At 41.0% G+C, this 21,821-nt stretch overlaps 1 protein-coding gene across 1 annotated transcript in view; it reads left to right on the top strand.

Moving 5' to 3' along the window:
• SCG3 (secretogranin III) overlaps positions 1 to 19,118 on the top strand; it is a 40,152-nt gene extending 21,034 nt beyond the window's left edge. The window contains exons 11-12 of the mRNA XM_081108978.1: positions 13,614 to 13,694; positions 18,900 to 19,118. Coding sequence (XP_080965104.1) covers positions 13,614 to 13,694; positions 18,900 to 19,018 — 200 coding nt within the window. The 3' untranslated portion in view covers positions 19,019 to 19,118. The remainder of the gene's footprint in view (positions 1 to 13,613; positions 13,695 to 18,899) is intronic.
• The last annotated feature ends 2,703 nt before the right edge of the window (positions 19,119 to 21,821 follow it).

The following is a 21,821-nucleotide window of genomic DNA, read 5'->3' as shown; positions in this document are numbered from 1 at the left end:
CATGCATACAAGTCCTTTGGTGGATCTCTTACACCCCACCTTCCCTGCCTCCCCTCTTTGGTTGGACGGTCTATTTGATGCTTGTATGTCTCTGGCTGTTTTTGTTCATCAGTTTATGTTGTTCATCATATTCCACAAATGAGTGAGATTATGTGATATTTATCTTTCTCCAACTGGCTTATTTCATTTAGCATAATGCTCTCTAGGTCCATCCATGCTCTTGCAAATGGTCAGAGATCCTTCTTTTTTACAGCAGTGTAATATTCCATTGTGTAGATGCACCACTGTTTTTTAATCCACTCATCCGCTGATGGGTACTTAGGCTGTTTCCAAATCTTAGCTATGGTGAATTGTGCTGCTATGAACATAGGGGTGCATATATCTTTTCTGATTGGTGTTTCTGAGTTTTTGGGATATATTCCTAGAAGTGGGATTACTGGGTCAAATGGAAGTTCCATTTTTCATTTTTTGAGGAAACTCCATACTGTTCTCCACAGTGGCTGCACCAGTCTGCATTCCCACCAGCAGTGCACAAGGGTTCCTTTTTCCCTGCATCCTCGCCAGCATTTGTCATTTGTTGATTTGTTGATGATAGCCATTCTGACAGGTGTGAGGTGGTACCTCATTGTCATTTTGATTTGCATCCCTTGGATGATTAGTGACTTTGAGCATGTTTTCATATGTCTCTTGGCCTTCCTTATGACCTCTTTTGAAAAGTGTCTATTTAGGTCCTTTGCCCATTTTTTGATTGGATTGTTTATCTTCCTTTTGTTAAGTTGTATAAATTCCCTATAAATTTTGGAGATTAAGCCCTTATCAGAGATAACATTGGCAAATATGTTCTCCCATGCAGTGGGCTTTCTTGTTGTTTTGTTGATGGTTTCTTTTGCTGTTCAGAAGCATTTTATTTTGATGTAGTCCCATTTGTTTATTTTCTCCTTAGTTTCCATTGCCCTAGTATCTGTATTGGTAAAGATATTGCTAGGACATATGTCTGATATTTTGCTGCCTATGGATTCTTCTAAGATTTTTATGGTTTCCTATCTTATGTTTAAGTCCTTTATCCATTTTGAGTTTATTTTTGTGTATGGTGTAAGTTGGTGGTCTAGTTTCAGTTTTTTGCATTTATCTGTCCAATTTTCCCAACACCAATTATTAAAGAGACTGTCTTGACTCCACTGTATGGTCTTGCCTCCTTTGTCAAATATTAATTGAGCATAATGGCTTGTGTTGATTTCTGGGTTCTCTGTTCTGTTTCATTGGTCTACTAGTATATGTCTGTCTTTATGCCAGTACCAGGCAGTTTTGAGAACAGTGGCTTTGTAATATAGCTTGATATCTGGAATTGTGATCCCTCCAACTTTGTTCTTCTTTCTCAGGATTGCTGAGGCTATTTGGGGTCTTTTTTTTATTATATATAAATTTTTGGAGAGTTTGTTCTAGGTCTGTGAAATATGCTATTGGTATCTTACTGGGGACTGCATTGAATCTATAGATTGCTTTAGGTATTATGAACATTTTAATGATGTTGATTCTACCAATCCATGAACATGGTATATTCTTCCATTTGTTTATGTCTTTCTCTATCTCTTTTTTCAACGTCCTGCAGTTTTCCGAATACAGGTCTTTTACCTCCTTAGACAAGTTTATTCCTAGGTATCTTATTTTTTTGTTGTTGCAATGGTAAATGGGATTTTTTTTTTTTTTAGTTTCTCTTTCTGTGAGTTCATTGGTCTATATAATAAAAGCCTAATATGCAAATTGTCCCCTCGGGTGGTCATTCGACCAGGAGTTCGACCACTCGCTATGATGTGTGCTGATCACCAGGGGGCGGCATGGAATATGGCAGGCACCAGTGATGTGGTGCTGGCAGTGGGCAACAGTGGAGGCACTGCCAGCCCTGGTGAGCGGGACCATGGTGGGATGGTGGAGCAGGTGAGTGGGTGGTGCCAGGCCAAGACGGGTACGAACGGGGGCCTGATCGTCATACCAGTCAACCCTCAGATGGCAACCAATGGCAGGGGGCCAGGCCGCCGCCCAGCTCCCAGGTGCTGAGGGAGCTGAGTGGTGGGTACCGGTCCTGGTGGAGCAGTTGAGGGGGCAGCACCAGGCCAAGTCAGGGTGCCAGGCAGGGCTGCAGGGCTGCGAGGTGGGGGGCAAGAGCTGGGGCATCCCTGCAATAAATCCCACTTCATCATGGTGTATAATCTTTTTAATATATTGCTGGATATGATTTGCTAATATTTTGTTGAGTATTTTAGCATCTATGTTCATCAGGGATATTGGCCTGTAATTCTCTTATAAGAGTTTGGAAGTGTTCCTTCCTCTTGGATTTTTAGAAATAGTTTGAGGAGTATAGGTGTTAGTTCTTCTTTGAATGTTTGGAAAAACTCCCCTGTGAAGCCGTCTAGACCTGGGCTTTTGTTTGCTGGGAGTTTTTTGATTACTTCTTCTATTTCATCTGTTGTTATTGGCCTATTCAGGTTTGCTGATTCCTCCTGATTCAGTTTTGAGAGGTTATATTTTTCTAGGAATTTGTCTATTTCATCCACATTGTCGAGCTTATTGGCATATAGTTGTTCATAGTATTTTCTTATAATCCTTTGTATTTCTGTGGTGTCAGTGGTTACTTCTCCACTTTCATTCCTGATTTTATTTATTTGTGTCCTCTCTCTTTGTTTCTTGATGAGTCTGGCTAACTATTTATCAATTTTGTTTATCCTTTCAAAGAACCAGCTTTTGGTTTCATTGATTTTTTTTAAGTCCCTATGTTATTTATTTCTGCTCTAATCTTTATTATTTCCTTCCTTCTACTTACTCTGAGCTTTTCTTGTTGTTCTCTTTCTAGTTCTTTAAGTTGTAGGGTTAAATAGTTTATTACTGATTTTTCTTGTTTTTTGAGGTACACCTGTAGTGCTATGAACTTCCCTCTTAGGACTGCTTTTGCTGTGTCCCAGAGATTTTGAGTTGTTGAGTGTTCATTTTCATTTGTTTCCAGGAAGTTATTTCTATCTTGATCTTGTTGGTAATCCATTCATTGTTTAATAACATGCTATTTAACCTCCATGTGCTTGAATGGTTTGGGATGTTTTTACTGTAGTTGATTTCTAATTTCATTCCACTGTGATCTGAAAAGATGCTTGATATGATTTCAATCTTTTTGAACTTATAAAGACTTGTTGTTTTTTGTCTCCAATGGACTTTTGTACTTGGGGAGGAATACTCATGAGTTCTGGTTCTTTTTTAAAATATATATATTGGGGATCGAGTCCACAACCTGCGCATGTGCCCTGACCAGGAATCAAACTGTGACCACCTGGTTCATAGGTCGACACTCAACCACTGAGTCACACTGGCAGGGCTCGGGTTTTGTGGGGGTTTTTTGTAGAAAATATAGAGACCTGAACTGCATTATGTGGTTTCAAATGAGTGGTGATGTTGGCCAAAGGTACTGCTTCTTTTTCAGTTATTTTGGTACTTTTTTTGAGACAGGGCTGAAAAAGAAATTTTTTCTTAATATATCAAGTTCATGTTGATTTTTCCTATCTTATGAAGTTTTATATTATTGTATCCTCCTTTTCTCTGGTATGGATTTCAGTGACATTCACAATTTTCTCCTATGTTGACATAGCTGACATATTAAGTCTAATTGTTTGTTAGTGCCCTGTGTTAAGAAAGGTTATGATGCTGCATCTGGGCTCAGGAGGAAAGAATATTGGAATTATTAGTTAATAATCATCAATTGTGGACATTGGACAGGGGAATTGGTAAGGGACATACCATGTTTGCTGACTCTGTAGACCAATCATGCTGTCTTGATACTTCTACTCAACCTTAGACGCACTTTAGATCAGTGACAAACTTTTCTTTAATATATATTTTTTGGAAATTGTGGTAAATATATATATATAAATAAAATTTACCATCTTAACCTTTTTATTTAAGTAATTCTTTTTTTAATCCTCACTGAGGATATGCTTGTATTGATTTTAGAGAGAGGGAGAGGGGGAGAGAGGGAAAAACATCAATTGGTTGCCTCTCATATGTGCCCCAACTGGGGGATGGAACCCGCAACCTAGGTATGTGCTCTGACTGGGAATCAAATTCATGACCTTTGGGTATATAGGACATCACTCCATCCAACTGAACCACCCACCAGGGCACCATCTTAACCATTTTTAAATGTACAGTTCAGTGGCATACAATATATTCATATTATTGTGCTGCCATCACCATCCATTTTCAGAACTCTTTTCAGGCAAAACTGAAACTCTACTCATGTTCCCCTCCCTCCCCAGCCCCTGGCAACCATTCTACTTTCTGATTCTGGATTTGACTAATTTAAGTACCTCATATGAGTAAAATCATACAGTATTTGTTCTTTTGTGATTGGCTTACTATACTGAGCATAATGTTCTGAAGGTTCATCTATCTTGTAGCATGTGTCAGAATTTCCTTCCTGTATAAGGCTGAATAATATTCCATTGAATGTATGTACATTTTGTTTATACATCCATTTATCAATGGACACTTGGGTTGCTTCTACCTTTTGGATATTGTGAACAGTGCTGCTGTGAATCCTTGAAATCCTACATTCAATTTGAGGGGGTGGGGGGATATTCCAGAAATGAAATTGCTAAATCATATGATAATTCTATTTTTAATTTTTTTAGGAAATCCATACTCTTTCCATAGCAACTGTACCCTTTTACCTGTCCATCATCAGTGAGCAAGTGTTCTAATCTCTACATCTTTACCAATATTTTTATTTTCTATATTTTTATTGTAACTATCCTAATGGGTATGATGTGGAGGATGCGTGATAAAGTTCTGAAAGATGGCTAACCAGGAAAAGAGTGGTCCTCTGGCCTGAAACAGAGAGCCAGGAATTGGGCAGCATAAGGCATTACAGCTCAGCCCAACAGAAACCCAGTTTGCCTGTGTCATCATCTCTGCAAGCAAACCATGTGAAATGAATGTATTTCCCTAGAACATAGCAAGCAATAGTCTAGGTCCTTTGACCTGCTGAGGCAGCACCCTCAGTACGTAAGACAACCCCTTATATCACTGTGCAAATATTCCTAGGAATGGGTGTGGCAGGCTTCTTCGCTTGTTTTAGGAAAATATTATGCTAAAAAGGAATATTGGCTATTTAGGGGATGGGTGTTTGGAGACTAACAATGAGATTAGATTTCTTTTCTCATTAAGATTTCCATCAGATAATAATGGGGAGAGGAGAGTAAAACTCCATCTATTTAGTGTTACTCTTTGTAATGGCTCTGCTAAAACATTAGGAGGAGGATAGGGATTTGGGACTCAAATTAGTTCCCCATCCTCCTCCACCCCATCATTTAGAGATTTTATTTATGCTTGCTACTCCTGACCCCTATTACTCTAGGATAAGAAAAAGTGATTCCAGCCAGTTTAGAAAATACCAGACTGAGCTGTAAGCCAAGGGCAAATGTTTCTTGAAAACAATAAAAAAAGTAATTAATCCCCCAAAGGACATATTACTATATATACCTTTGTATTCACAGTTGCTTTATTTGCACCTTTTTCAAAAGCTGTTTTGCTTCTCTGTTATTAAACCCACTGAGGAAACACTTGTCTTTAGGCAGAAAAATAAAAGCATCCATATGGGTGGAGGTAGGGTTGACTGGGTTTTCTGAGACATTTATTCGTAACAAATAAACATTAATTCCGATGGCCTGCCTGGCATTGTGTTCAGGAAGTAGAATTACAGAAGGAATAACAGGGATGGGGAACATCCAGCCCTCGGGCTATATAAGGCCCAAGAGAGAAATCATTTGGTCCGTCCCTGCCAAGGCATTAGGGGGTGAGTTAATTAAATGTTTGAATCAAATATAGAAGGTTAATTTTAAGTTGATAATTCTGTATGGCCCCAGAATGATGTTATAAATATCCAAATAGCCCTTGGCAGAAAAATGATCCCCCACCCTGGAATATAAGAACCTATGTTTGACTCTGAGGACTCAAGCAAGCTTTGAAATGACCTGAGAGTAGTTCTTAACCCATGTGTGGGCAAGTGTAACACAAGCCACATCCTTATTGATGAATCAGGAGTGTGTAGAAAGAAAGTTGGAGGATATTACAGAGCAGAGCAAGGAATGAGGTAATGGCCCAGCTAAAACCATTTTAGGAATTAATTATAAGCCAGACACATTGGCAGGAATGCCTATAGGGAGTCTGTTTTTAGTCTTGCAATGTGAGATGAGACAGCAAATATTTATTAACCATATCAAGCATATTTTGGGTCCTTGGGTAATAGGAATAATCCTATATAATAAAGAGGTAATATACAAATTAACCCTCATGTCCTCAAAAGATGGCTGCCTACAACCAGGCTGGCAGGAGGGTTAGTGAGGGACAACCAAATGACTGAACAAGCAGGCTGTGTGGGGCGACCAGGCCGGCAGGGAGTTAGTGAGGGATGACCAAACGACTGAATAGCAGGCTGCATGGGGTGACCAGGTCAGCAGGGGGGCCATGAGGGGCGACCAGGCCAACAAGGGGGGCAATTGGGGCGACCAGGCCAGCGGGGGGTGCAGTTGGGGGTGACCAGGCTGGCAGGGGGGCATTTGGGGGCAATTAGGCTGGCAGGGGAAGGCAATGAGGGGCAACTAGGCCGATGGGGGAGGCAGTTGGGAGCGATCAGGGTGGCAGGGGGGGCAGTTAGGGGCGACCAGGCTGGCAGGGGTGGGAAGTTAGGGACGACCAGGCCAGCAGGGGGGGGCAGTTAGGGGCAATCAGGCCAGCATGCAGAGCAGTTAGGGGCAACCAGGCAGGCAGGCAGGTGAGCAATTAGGAGCCAGTGGTCCAGGATTGTGAGAGGGATGTCCAACTGCCGGTTTAGGCCTGATACCGGGATCGGGCCTAAACCGGCAGTCAGACATCCCCCAAGGGGTCCTGGGTTGGAGAGAATGCAGGCTGAGCTGAGGGGATCGCCCCCTGTGATGAATTTCATGCACCAGGCCTCTAGTAATAAATAATAATAATAGTTATCCTACATTTGTATCACTCTTCAACTTACTGAGCATGTTTATATGAATCTCATTTCAGGCAGACAATGTAAAAAATCCAATTTAATTCAATGATGAAATATGACACATTCACTTTTGAATATTGTTTAGTTAAATTATTTAAACTCTTGCTTTCTACAGGGACTCACATTAAGAATACTATTTTAAAATATTGATTTCTAATTAGTGCAGATATTTGAATGATTCAATAATTATTCCTAAATTTAAGGATGTGACAATGAAATAGAATTTATTCTAATTTCTCCATAACTATAAAGTTGCTTAACGTTTCAAGTAAATAACTCTCTGGAGACCAAAGAAAAGTATTTTGAAACTTTATTCCATGATCTAAGTACACTCTCTTTTGCCAGTTCGATGTTTACTCATTCACTTCCGCTTTATGAGTCACTGAAATTTTTTTTTAAATCATCCAGGGGATGAGATAAACATTATAATACCATAAACTCATTCCAGTAATATCATTTGTCAAGTTTATGGTCATATAATGAAATTGAGTTTAAAAAGTGATCTGTAATATACCCTTCACTTAAATATCCTATCATTTCCATACCTTTACAGAAGCCAGAAAGAGAAGGTAACCTACTTAATTAATAAATCGATAAATTGACTAACTCATGTGGATGTTTTTATTTTTAAAGCAACATAAGAGGAGAAAAGGCATGCCTTTATTCAAGCCCCAAGGCATTCTTCTAGAAATGTCCAAAAATAGAGAGTCCTGTCTTCTCCCCTGTGAGTCAGCAAGAGTGCTAAGAGCTAAACACAAGCACAGAGACCTACCACCAACACAGGTTTTTCAAGGATAGAAAAGGAGAAATTCTTCCCATATTTAGAAACCATGAATCATCTTTTTAGGATTCACCCCTTAATTTACAAATAAGTAAGCCAAGGCCCAGAAGATGAAGTGGCTCGCCCAAGATCTCATAACCACAGACTGGCAGAGCTGGGCCTTGAACTCATGTCCCCTGACCCCCATTCAGTGCTCATCCCAGTATTCCATGCTGCATATGTGGGGCATATGAAATGTCATCACTGTGCAGAAATTTTTGAGTTGAATGGCTTTGGGGCCCATGTTGACATCCCTGATACCAGTACCAGTTGCTTTGCTTAATGCACTTCAAAATTGTAAACATATCATCTTTCCTGTAAGAATTTTAAGCATCATCTATTAAACTTAATTTTCATATACACTCTTTTAAAAGATTTGATATCTTTAGTACATCCAGTATTCAATAGGTTAACTCTATTGATTTCTACAATTTTTTGAGGGGGTACAGATCAGGATAACATATCAGGGTCGGGACAAATTCACATATGAAAAAGGATATTTCTTTTGCAGTGCTGAAAACCAGAACAGCCAGAAAAGCGGGGTTGCCTCTTGACTCTGGCCCTCTTCCCATCTGCTCCAGCATATGTTTTCAGGCTTGTGCCATATTACCTCAGCCATGAGCTATTTTTTTCCACAGGAAGCTGAAATCAATTTGAAAAAAAAAAAAAAAACCAACAAAACAGTCCAACTTTCTAAAGTGGACTCTCATGGGCTTTCAGTGCACACTGTGTAAATAAAAGATTTGCTTACGGCTCCTGGAAGGGAAAATGTAAATAGGAACCAGCTGCTTCTCTCCACAAGCAGAGGAACACCTGATTTCATTTCCGTCATTACCGTGCTCCTGTGAACGTGTGGAGGTCCAATACCGGTGGCCGTGGTTCCCAAACTCTACTCCACATTGGAATCACCTCAGGATTGTTAGTCAAAGGAAAAACAAAAAACATGATGCTTGGTCCCTACCCCCAGATGCTCTGATTTAATTGGGATAGGGAAGGAAGGACCTGGACATTGGGATTTTTGAAAGTTCACCAAAGTGATTCTAATGTGCAGCTAAGTTTGAGAACCATGCCTTATTGGTCTAAAAGGTGGATTTTACCAAGCTCCACTCAGTTCATTCCAGAGGCTCATTCCAGTTCAAGACTAGGCTCTGACTCTTACCCAGCTGTGTCTCCACAGGCATGTCACCTAACTTCTTTGAGCCCTACTTCCCTCATGAGTAAAATGGGAATAATAATGTTCATTTCCTAGAGCTCTGTGAAGATTAAATGACATATGGATATAGTTTGTTTAGCACATTCGTAGGTGTTTAAAAATGTTTCTGATATAACCATCATTTAAATTCAGAATTCATTAAATTTCAGGTCTTTCAAATAAAATTTATTTTTTTTGTAAAAAAGAAAAGACTATAAATACCATTTATAGTTTTAAAATTGTATTTAGTTTTGATTCCATGCTCACCAAGCAATTTTCTGACTCTAATTTGGCTACTATATAAAGAGCTTTTATCCACTCACCATTCCACTAATATTTATTGAGAGTCAGGCTTTGTTCTAAGCATGGGAGTACATCAGCAAACAGGAACTATTTCTAAGGGAGGAAGACAAACAATAAACTTAAATAAATTATATGATATGGTAGAAAGTGATGTGCTTTGGATAAAAATAAAGCAGAAAAGGGAGGGTGATGGGGGGGTTCTATTAAATTAGAGAAACTTCCTAATTATATTTGTTCTGATCCACAAGATAGTCGTTTTTTGAATTGCAGTCTAGTTGTCTTTAAGCTGCAGTAAACTCTCTCTCTGTTAATGTCAATATAGTGAATAAAATTACTTCCTATGCATTTCATAAACTCATCATCATTTTTATATAGGTAATTGGTTCCTGAGCAAAAAAGCAACCTAAAAAGGTAATGTTGAATTCCCTATTTCAAATAGTCCATGTTCAAAATGCCTTTTCTAACTGAATTAATTTGAAATAGAGAAGTGTTTTTGTTACCAGATCCAGTTGACCTTCTCAGCCAACTGGCACTAGACAGTGAAAATCTCTATGTTCATTGTGCTGTCATTGAATAATATCAGCAAGGGGGGCGTGAGTCTTTCACATGCTCTAACGTTCATGAGAACAAGGCACTGAAATCAAGGCTCTCCCTACACATGCAACTGAAGCAAATAGGGGCTAAAAATTGCAGATCTCTTCTCGTATCCACCGTTTGAACAATAGTTTCTCTGTGTTTCTTTGGAGACCAAATAACATGGAGCCCCAGTGGTGAGGCAGGAGTGGGCTTACAAGACAAGGAAGAAAGATTCTCAGGACGTCATTTAGGTAAATGCAATAGTGGAAATTGGAATATTGTTAAATCTTTTTCTTTCTTTTTGTTAATCACGTTGTAGTTTTTTAATTTCTACAGCCTAGAACTCAGAGGTCAGATATATTTTTCAATTACAGTTGACATTCAATATTATTTTGTATTAGTTTCAGATGATGTTAGACAACCATATACTTTACAAAGTGTTCCCCCTGATATTTCCATTACCCACCTGGCACCATAGATAGTTATTGAAATATTATGGACTATATTCCCCTACTGTACTTTACATCCCCATGCATGGTTTGTAACTACCAATCTGTACTTCTCAGCCCCTTCCCCTTTTTCACCCAGTCTCCCAAACCCCTCCCCTCTGTCAACCATAAGCCTGTTCTCTGTACAGTGGGGACTTGACTTACGAGTGTCCCGACTAACGAGTTTTTTGAGATACCAGCTGTGCCGATTTTTTGCTTTGAGTTGACAGAGTAATTTGAGTTAACGAGCTCCTTAACGAGCTCGGTCTCCGAACGAATTAAACTCGTAAGTCAAGGCCCCACTGTATCTATGAGTCTGTTCTGTTTGGAACATTGTCAGATTTTTTTAATTGAACTTATTGGAGTGACATTGGTTAATGAAATTATATTAGGTCTCAAGTGTACAATTCTACGATGCATCATCTGCATATTGTATTGTGTCCACCACTCCAAGTCAAGTTTCCTTCCATCACCATTTACCCTCCTGTTTTACCTTCCCCATCTCCCTTTCCCTCTGGTAATTACCATACTGTTGTCAGTTATGAATTGTTTGGGTTTCTTTTGTTTTGTTTTTGCTTAATCCCTTTACCTTTTTCACTCAGCCCCCCAACCTCCCTCTCCATATCTCTGAGTCTGTTTCTATTTTGTTTGTTAGTTTATTTTGTTCATTAGATTCCACATATAAGTGTAAATCATATGGTACCTGTCTCTCTCTGACTGGCTTATTTCCCTTAGCATAGTGCTCTCCAGGTCTATCCAAGCTGTTGTAAAAGGTACTATTTCCTTCTTTTTTACAGTGAGTAGTATTCCGTTGTGTACATGTACCACCCCAGAGCCACACAACTTAGTCTGTCCCAGATTCTTCCCATTCCTAGGCAGTGTGGAGCCACCAGGAGTTGAGAAGGTGGGGCTTCCAGGAGCCCGGAGAATGGGGTATCTGATCTTCCATGAGGGGAAGGCAGTAATCAGGTTCACAGGAAAGTGGGGGGAATGGCCCCTACCCTGAAGCGACATAACTCAGTCACTGACACCCTGAGTCTACCCTGAACTGACTCCTCAGCAGAGTGTGAGCTCTGCAGGGTGCAGACGGGGAGTCCGAGGGTGGGGCTATTGCATTCCCCCAGGCTGATGCCATGTGGAAGGGAGTGGGGCATCTGGGGTGAGGGACGATGACTCAGCACAGGATCTTGGTGGCTATCCCTTCAGCTCTCTCCCCAGAGTCACAAGCCCCAGTCTTTCCTCACACGATTCTAGTCTGCTCTGCCCTCCCTCTGCCAGAGCCTAGGGTGAGTGGCTGTGAACAAGACTTTGTGTGCTGGTCCCTTACGAGGGTGCCTGGATTTCTAGTAGACTCCCGTCTCTCCCTGGCAGATGGAGTCCCTGCTGATTGTCATAGCCAGATGTTATGTGGGCACCTCTTCCTGGCATTGTTGCTCTGGGCAGTGAGCCCAGCTTGGGGTTGAGACCCCACATTTCTCAGGGGGAACCTTCAAAGCTTAGATATCCCTCCAAGATCTCAGATACTGTCCCATGCAAGTGGGACTGGCCACCAGTCCTTTTCAAGTCTCTGGCCTTTCTACCAGTCTCCATGTGGCCTCTTCTGTAAATCCTTAGTTATAAGACTTCTGTTTAGCTGTCTTCAGATGGCTATTCAGGTTGATTGCTCTATATTTTAGTTGTAATTCCAGTTTGGGACTGGGAGGAGGTAAGTATAACATCCACCTACTCCGCCACCATCTTGGATCCTCAGAACATTGTCAAATCTTAAGGCAGTGTTATTGTTCATGGTCTGTAGTCAGATGTAGCCATGTTCAAACCTGGATCTACTACTTACTAGCCATGTGATCTTCAGCATATCACTTTTATCTGTCTATGCCTTTGTTTCTTTGTCTGTAAAATCGGGATGAAGTAGGAGTGCCTCGAAAGGTTGTTGTGAAGAATAAAAGAGATAATGCATTTTGCTGCACAATGTACAGCCCCTGGCACATAAAAGGCACTCAGTACAGGTAGTTCAAAAAGTCTGGGCAGTAGACTAGAGGATTACAGGGCTCAAAAGGGGCTCAGAGTATGTGGTCACCACACTAAGCCTTGGCATTCCTTCCTTTTGCAGAAGCCCTGCACTTTGAAAGCCTTTTTTCTTAGGCCTTCGGAACTCTCCAGACCCCCCTGTCTCTTAGTACAGACACTCTGAGCATTAGGGACCTCACTTGCTTAAGGGGATGGTTGATTTCTTTGAGACAAAACAAGGATACATTGGTGTTCATGTCTAAATACAGGTGCAATCTTTCAAAATTGTGCAGGTAACAGACACTTGGCAAGATCAGAACCCAAATTCTAGCTCTGTTATTTCCTGTGTGTCCTCAGCCAAGTCACTCAGCCTCTCTGTGCCTTAGTTTCCTCATCTCTAAGTTGATGATAATACCGATTTGTAGGCAACAAGACAATTAAACGCAATGCCATCAAACAGCAGGTGATGGGTGGTATTCTCCCGCCACAGTTGAGGCCCATCAGAGAATGGTTTACATCCCGGGGAGTTTTACTAGAATAAATTATAAGGTTCACCATCCAAACCTGGAAATGAGGTTTGGACTGCCCTCTTTACCTGAGTTTCTACATACTCCCTATCAGAATTGAGCTGAAGACTTGCATAACAGCTTACATAAGCCACACACTTGGGCTTACTTAACAGCACTTAGTGATGGATTCTTTTAAATATCTGCCACTCTGATTCAGGTCTTGACCTGACAAGTCTCCTAGGTTTAAAAGAACCATCCGTAACCATAAACAACTCAATCTATGAATTATAGGGACCCACCTACCCAGCAAATTGAAATCAAAACTCTGCCAGAACGTCAAACTATAGTTATTTGTGTAGGGGGAGAATGGCTTCTTGATACTTACCAGCTTGGTCCTGCCTCCTAGAATCTTATCCCCACCCACTCTCCTTGACATCCTGTCCCCCCAACACACACACACACACACACACACACACACACACACACACACACACACAGAGAGAGAGATGCACACTACCTCATTAGGGATACCACCACACAAGTGCTCGATAATTTCAATATTTTGTCTATGGTTTTTACACATAGTGTGGTCTTTAAAAAGAGATGCAATGGTATTGTGTGAGAGTTTGATATGATTCTCTTGCCTTTCCAGGGAAAACAGAAGCCTATTTGGAAGCCATCAGAAAAAATATTGAATGGCTGAAGAAACACAACACAAAAGGAAATAAAGAAGGTAAGCCTTTTAGTGTGGTTATAAACTGCAAACTTCACCCATTTGCCAGGGGTTGTTGTTAAATAAATATTCCCACAATCAAAAGAGGCTGATGTGTCCTCTCAGAGCCCAGAGAGATTCTAGCACTTCTCGGATGCAGAGGGAACTTCCATTTCTCTTATTTTCAAACCAGCCTTTCAAACAAAGGCATTTCTCCCCCCCCCCCCCCCCCCCGCTTTATTTATTTTATGATGGAAAAAAAGTCAAACAAAAGTAGAGAGAATAATATAATGAATCCCCATGTGTCCATCACCCACTTTGCCAATCTTGTTTTGTCTACTCCCCCTCCTTCCTTGGAGAATTTTAAACAGAGGCATTTTCTGAGCACGTGTTAGGTGCACTCGGCAGTCACGGAAGCAGTCACTCACTCACTTAAAACACGAATCTAACTGGGCTCTGCTCTGAGTGCCAGAAAAGAGAAGCACAGGAAATGCAGCACACCCGCCCCCAAGTTGCTCACAGCATCAGCAAAGCACAGCTGGCCCTGTGGGTGCCATCACAGACAGGCATGGTGATGCAAAGGAGGGCGAGAAAGGGGCACAGAGACAGCGATCACTGGGAGGAAGGGTTGTGAAAAAGGCTTCCCTGGAAAGGTAAGTGAGGAGAGATGGAGACAGAAGGAACACTGGGTGCCAAGACATAACGGGACAAACGAGAGTGATGCATTCTGGGAACTGGAGCTTTTCAGCTTTTTCAGGAACACTGGGTGTCTATGGGGAGGACCAGCAGACAGGGCTGGGAACGTGGGCAGGGCAGGAACATGCTTGGCCACCTTGCAAAGGAGGCTTGTTTAGCCAGGGGAACCTAAGTTAGGGCTTACTTAAGCCCGGAGAGCTCAGTTACTAGTAAGAAGTGAGAAATCTATCTGGCATGTAGTGTGGTTACAGATTGAAAAAATAAGATCCCAGAAGACTGGAGAGAGAGATAGGAGACAAGGATCAAGAGCAGAAATGATGGGGCTTAAACCAGGGCAGGCAGAGGAAATAAAGAAGGGAGAAACCTGAGAGCTATGTCAAGCGAGAGAAGTCCAGTATGATTCCCAGGTGTCTAGACAGAGCAGTTGCAAAGTGATGCTTTTAAAATGAGACGAGCGGCGCTTCTTGAACCTTATAGTGCATTCAGAACACATGCAGAGCTTCTACATATGCTGATACCCAGGCATCAATATTTTTTAACCCCCCCACCCCTCTTTCCACTGTGCAGCCAAGCTGGAGAACTGCTGAGGTAGAGCCCAGCAGGAGGAAGACATGTTTTCAGCCCCTTGTTAGCCCGTGGTATCGTAAGTTGAGTAAGATGGAAACAATTATCAGGTCTTCACACATTTTCATTTTATTTGGCTCAACATAATGTGAATTTCCAGGCTGTCAGTTCCATTAAAATTCACATGAACTGTAATTCATCAAATCTGTCATTGATTTGGGAAATGCACCATTGTGTAATGCACCACGAAGGAAGAAAAATTATAGCATGTTATCAGTGACTGCGAAGACTTGAAAATAAAAACGTTTCTCTTAGGATCAGTGCAATACCATAGGGGCCAAAGTGCATTCCGAAACCAATGTAAATTACATGGTCCAACAATTTGGACTATTTATGTGATTTCTTTCACTGATGAACATATGAATCAGACTCCTGGTCCTACCCAGCAACATCCTGCAATTCAATCTTTTACTTCAAGAAACAACCAACCTAGTAAAGCATGGAACTCTGGTGCTTGCATATGGAAGGCTCTGTGGCGTTCCCTTCTGCCTGCAGGAGGGGAGGTGACATGCAATACACCCTCCTGCAGGCAGAAGCAGAGAGCTTTTTCTCCACTGCTTCAGGTATGCTCAGCTAGATCATCTCTCAGAGTCTGCGAGGATCTGGCCCTGGGCCATGTAGGGGCTGCAGCTGTGTGAGAGGGAGTCTTGCTACACTATTAGCTCCTGACTGCCTTAACTTCTGCTCATGCCCTTTGTTTGCCAGGGACCTGGGGGCCCTGAATCTCCTCTCCAAATCCAGGAGAGAAAGGTCCATGTGATGTGACCGTAGGGATGATGGTAAAATCGAATGCAGCCTTTTTTATAAAAGTGTGCTTTGTAAATCACAGCACTATCTCTTTTGTGCATAACAACCTTAAATCCTCTTTTAAGATGAGCGAGGTGGGCACTGACTGTGTACACTCGCAACCAGCGGCTGGCCCTTCCCCCCACACTAGACTGGCTTTCCCGGCACAGGGTGATGATAGCTATGTCATAAGGATACAGTTCTTCCACTTCAACACGGCACAGTAGTTCCCCGTCTGCCCATTCAAATCACCTGGACCTCTTCACATCTGTCCTTGGGAGTCTGCCTTTGTCTCACTAAAGATGTTGATCCTGCGACTGAGTCTGAATAGTATTAATGTGAACCAGTGAGTGAGCTAGGAATCAGCCAGTGAGGCGAGGTGCACACAAAATGTACGGTCAGCTTGGTTCTCTAGTTTGTGCCTGAGAGAAAAGGAAAGTCAAACAACAACAACAACAAACCCAAGCATGTACTGAACGTTTGTCCTGCACCAATTAGATGCTTTACCTTCACGATTAAAGACCGCAGAGTGGTCAAAGCTGACTACAGACTGACCTGGTTCAGAACCTGGCTCTTCCAGGGCCCGACCATGTGACTGACCGCCTCTGTCCTGTTTCTCCGCCTCTGAAATGGAAATACTTATGCTGACTTCATGGAGCTTTGTGAGGAGCAGATCAGAGGACAGTTGTAAAGAGCTCAATGCCCAGAGTTCTCTCTGTAACCCTCAAGGCTGTGCCCCAGTGGGGAGCCAATGCCCTCCTTGGCAGAAACAAGTTCTCTCGAAGCCTCTGCTCATCTCGATATGATGAACACCTGGTGCTGGTAGAGAGGTCTTTCAGGCTTAGATTTTGGGTGGGGTTTTTTATGGATTTTTTTTTTTTTCATGCAGGGTCTTAAAGATGCCCAAGGGATCCAAGGTAGCTAAAGGGGCTGTGAGTTTTGTACCCCATTCTTTCCTTTCCCTTCCCTTTACAAATTGAAAGAAGGCAGGGCTCTGGTCCATGGCCTGCCAGCTGCCAAGATGAATGGCACTGTCTTCACAATCTGGAGGGGTCTCCCAAGTACTGTATGGTATGGAAGACCGCCATGCCCAACCATGAGGGATGTGTGTCATAAATGGTGGTGACTCCAAAGGATGTATTGCATTTAGCCATTAACAGTGGAGTTTCTGAAGAATGTTAATGCTCACTGTATAAAGTTAAGTGAAAGGGGATAGTTATAAGTTTGTATATATACTGTGATCTCAATTCTGGGTTGAGATAGATATATTTGAAAATCTAAAAGGAAATAAAACAAAATACCAACTGTGGTTAGCTATGATTGATAGAATTCAGGTTATTTCAATTTTATTTTCATGATTTTATCTTTTTTTAAAAATAAGCATATAATATTTAAAGAATAAAGGGAAGACGTGGTTTTCTTTTTAAGTCTTCAGGAAGGTGCCACAGGCAGCCTCCTTGCTTGGGGATCTCTTTGTTTTTGGTGGGTCGCTTGATGGTGTATATAGGTTTTTGTTTGTTCAGAGAAACCATAAAGAGGTTATGGTTTGACTTTATGCTCCATGTGTACAATTCAAACAAGGTAATTCTTGTTTTATCAAGGTAATTCTTAATTTGGAATAAAAATGGAAAAGTCGGTTGTCACCTCAACAGGGACTAACGAGTGTAACAAGTTCAAAAAGTCAAAACACCTGGCTCTGATTGTAACTTTTACTACCTGTATGATCTTGAACTCAAGCTTAAGGATCTTCTTACCCCAACTGTGAGTCCTAAACTAGCAAAATCAGCACATCCTAGCAGCTTGTTCAAAATGCAGGGTCTGCTCCCAGACCGGAAAAGCTAAAGGTGATCACTTCGTAAGTTATATGAAGGAGTTTGTCACCACCGAATCAGCACTTCCTTAAGAAGAAGAAAGAAGATAAAAATGTGAACAATAAAATGTCCGTAACTACACACCTATCATTAATTACTTAAAATGTAAATGGATTAAATGACATAGGGTGGCTGAGTGGAGAAGAAAACAAGACCCTTACATATGCTGCCTACAAGTGACTCTCTTCAGATTGAAAGACACAGAGACTGGGGTAGCAATACTTCTATCAGACTATCAGACAAAATACATTTTAAAACAAAGGCTATACTAAGAGACAAAGAAGGACATTTCATATACAATAGCCAAAAAATGAAAACAACTTAAGTGTCCATCAATAGACAATCGGATAAAGAAAAGGTGGTATATATATATATATATATATATGCAATGAAATATTACTCAGCCTAAAAAAAAGAATGAAATTTTATCTTTTGCACCAATATGGATGGACCTAGAAGTTACTTTGTTAAGTGAACTAGGTCAGACAGTGAAAGACAAATACCATATTATTTCACCAAAACCAAAAAAAAAAAGAACAACAATCAAAATAAATAAACTTGTAGATACACAGAACAAATGGATGGTTGCCAGATGGAAGGGTGTTAGGTGGCTGGATGAAAAAGGTGAGGGAATTAAAAAGTACGAATTGGCAGTTTCAAAACAGTCACAGGGATGTACAGCTTCGGGAATATAGTCCATAACATTGTAATAACGGTGGATGGTGCTAAGTGGATACTAGACTTATCAGGGTTGATCATTTCATAAGTTATATTAATGCCTAATCACTATGCTGGACATCTGAAACTAATACAATATTGAATGTCACCTGTAATTGAAAATTTTTAAAAATTAAATTTAAAAAAAAAAAAGAATCTGGGGCCCCACCTTAGAGCAACTGAATGCAAATCTGCAACTTCCCAGGAGCCCCAGGTAATTGGTACAAACAGTCAGGGTGTGAAGCCTTGGCCTCCAAGCCCGATCCCTCCGTGGTCAGATGAGGGTGGTACTCCCGACCTGATCACCCAGTAGGTGTGATGCTGGAGAGCAGATGAGCTAATATCACACACATACACATGGTTTTAAACTGCAAACCTCTACACAAATGCCAAGACCTAAAATGCCTTCCGATGTGAAAGATGGGGATGGTTGTGGTGGTGGTACACGAAACGCTTCTTGGTTAATGGTGATTACTGTAATGGGATCGCTCTTTCCTGGTCTTTCTCCTGATGCCCTCATGATATTTTCCAGATTATGACCTTTCGAAGATGAAGGACTTCATCAACCAACAAACGGAAGCTTATGTGGAGAAAGGCATCCTTGATAAAGAAGAAGCCGATGCCATCAAGCGTATTTACAGCAGCCTGTGAAAATGGCAAAATGGCCCAGGAGTCTTTCCACTGTGTCCGAAGACATAATATAGCTTAAAACTCTCCTAATTTTGTGATTAAAGTTATTTTGACCCACGGAGTGTTAGAAAGTGCTGGATTTATAGTAGATAACCTTTTAGAAGTGGTTAAGACATATCTTTCTTGCCATAAAAACTATCTGAAAAGTAACATTGTAAGCTGAGATTTTGTATATAGAATCCTTATTTCCTTGTAGTTTTACATTTTATAATCAGAGATGGGTTGCTTTGGAAAAGCCTGTAATGGACTCTCCTTAAAACTGAACCTTTTTCCTACTGTGTCACACATATAAGCACCCCCTGAAGAAGTGGGGGTTGGTTCTGTTTCAAGGCATGCTGGTTAACAAAGCACCTCATAGCATATCTGTTACAAGATGTCCTTTTCACTACCAGTTCCCTTTTGGTTGAAATAAATTCACATTCCCTCAAAGCCTCTATAGCTTGAAGGAAGCTACCTGCTTTTTTTCTTTGCTTTTTTTAAATAGGTAACTTTCTCTTATTTTAAATATGTTTTTATTGATTTGAAAGAGGGAGGAAGGAAAAGGGAGAGATAGAAACATCAATGAAAGAGAAACATCAACATCGATGAATTGATCAGCTGCCTCCTGCATGCCCTCTATTGGGGATCAAGCCCAAAACCCAGGCATGTGCCCTGACCAGGAATCGAACTGGCAACCTCCTGGTGCATGGGTCAACTTCTGAGCTACACTAGCCAGGCTGCCTTTTTTTTTTTTTTTCTTACTGCTCTTCCTGCTAGTTCTGTATCAGGCCGAATAGCACGAAAAGGAACCTGAAAAATGGGCATAGAATTTTCTGGATTTATTAACAATTTCCCCCCACTCAATATTTTCTATTGGTGAGTTTTAAGACATTGATTTTGTTTATTATGAGGGATAACTATAGCTCTAGTTGGTTTGGCTCAGTGGATAGGGCATTGGTCTATGGACTGAAGGGTCCTGGGTTCGATTCCAGTCAAGGGCACATGCCCGGGTTGCAGGCTCAGTCCTTAGTAGGGGGTGTGCAGGAGGCAGCCAATCAATGATTCTCTGTCATCGTTGATGTTTCTATCTCTCCCGTTCCCTTCCTCTCTGCAATCAGTAAAAAAAATAATAGTAATTTTAAAAAAATTTGAGAGATAACTATGTACTCTCCAGGCAGAAAATGAGGTCATAAACACTACATAAAGTGAGGTAAAAATGTATGCCAGCTCTGAGTTTTCTAAACTGGATTTGATCCAAGCCAGGATTTCTCAGCAGATGGCAAGAGGGCCAGACGGCGGGGTAGAAACAGAGATAAAAATCATTTCCTTCCATGTGAACCATAGCTGGTTAGCTGAGGTTTCCTGGAGGAAAACAGTATCAAACCTCTGGTCCCTGCAAATCCTCTTCCTCAGCCACCACCGCAACTCGCCCAGGGTCCTCCTGAAATGTTAGTGGAGAATGTTCCCAAAGCAAAGAATGCTTTGAAAATGGGTTATGCGGCATAAATTACATATTTTTCTGTATATTTCAGTTGAAAAATCATAAAAATCACATAATGCTTTGTGTATTAACTGCCACTACTTTAAAAGGCCGTCTGATACTGGTCTTAAATGCCCCTCCTTGGCATCTAGTTTTTGGTAAGGACTGGGAACTTACAGGGAAAATGGAAGAGGCTGTTTTCAGGGTAGGAGACCCCTACTGCTCCTCCCATCCTCTCCAGAGTTGCAAAAATAAAGAAAAACCAAAGTCTGGCACACCAAAAAACCTCAACTCTTTATGTAATCTATTCTAACTCTTTACTTACCAATACTCATTGGTAAGTGGTGAGAGGAAACTAAAAACACCTTTGCGCAAACTACACTTGCCAAAGCATGATGAATCAGACTTGTTTTAATGTCATCCTTGGTAACGTGACCGGCACTACTTCCCCCATGTCCTGTAGTCCAAATGGGCTGCTTCTACATCAAGAGAGAAAAAACTTGCTGTGATGAAAGCATTTTACCTATTTGCTTTTCTGTAGCTCGTCTAAATATCTGCAGTATTTTTAAAAATAAGAAATTCGTGAGTTTATTGTAACTTTCTGAGCCCACAGACATTCATTAGCTACTATTGACACCCAAGACAAAAGGGAGATCTTCAGTCCTGTTTTATAGGTAAGAAAACTGGTTTGCAAAACATAAACATGGGCACAGGATATGCTCAAACTCATATGGCCAAGGAGTGGTAAAGCTGAACCTAGAACCCAGGTTTTTTATCTCAGTCCATTCTTCCAGTGATTCCCCATGCAGGCAAGGACTAAACAACACCCGTCCAGGGCAATTTTACTGTAGCCACAATTCAAAGTTTTTAATAACTTGGAAAAGGAGAGAGATGTTTTGGCTAGAAATTGCTAAGAGAGACCCTTACACAAAAATAAAATACTCAGAAAACTGTTTTTGAGATGGTGGTCTTAATTTCAATTTTCAGCTTATGTTATATTCTTTGGATAATGTTTTTGGATTTATGCATTTTGGGTTACTCTCATATTTCAGATAAGTTTATGTTGAACAGCATGATAACTTTACATTTTTTAAGTTCCTGGGCCTCCATAGAGGCCAGAGCTTTGTCTTATATACACAGCTGTTTTCCTTCATTTATTCTTTTAGTTTTTCTCCTCTTCCAACTAACTCCATATCATTCAGGTAATAGGATACAAGAAAACAGCAAAGCATGATCAAGAGATCACCCTCTATTATAGATGATAATAACATGAGAAAAAAAAAAAACAAGAAATAAAAACGAGAT

This window comes from Myotis nattereri (genome assembly GCF_964212035.1).
Source record: "Myotis nattereri genome assembly, chromosome: 1".
In the NCBI taxonomy this organism is placed as follows: Eukaryota; Metazoa; Chordata; class Mammalia; order Chiroptera; family Vespertilionidae; genus Myotis; species Myotis nattereri.
This window is presented reverse-complemented; position numbering and strand designations above follow the sequence as displayed.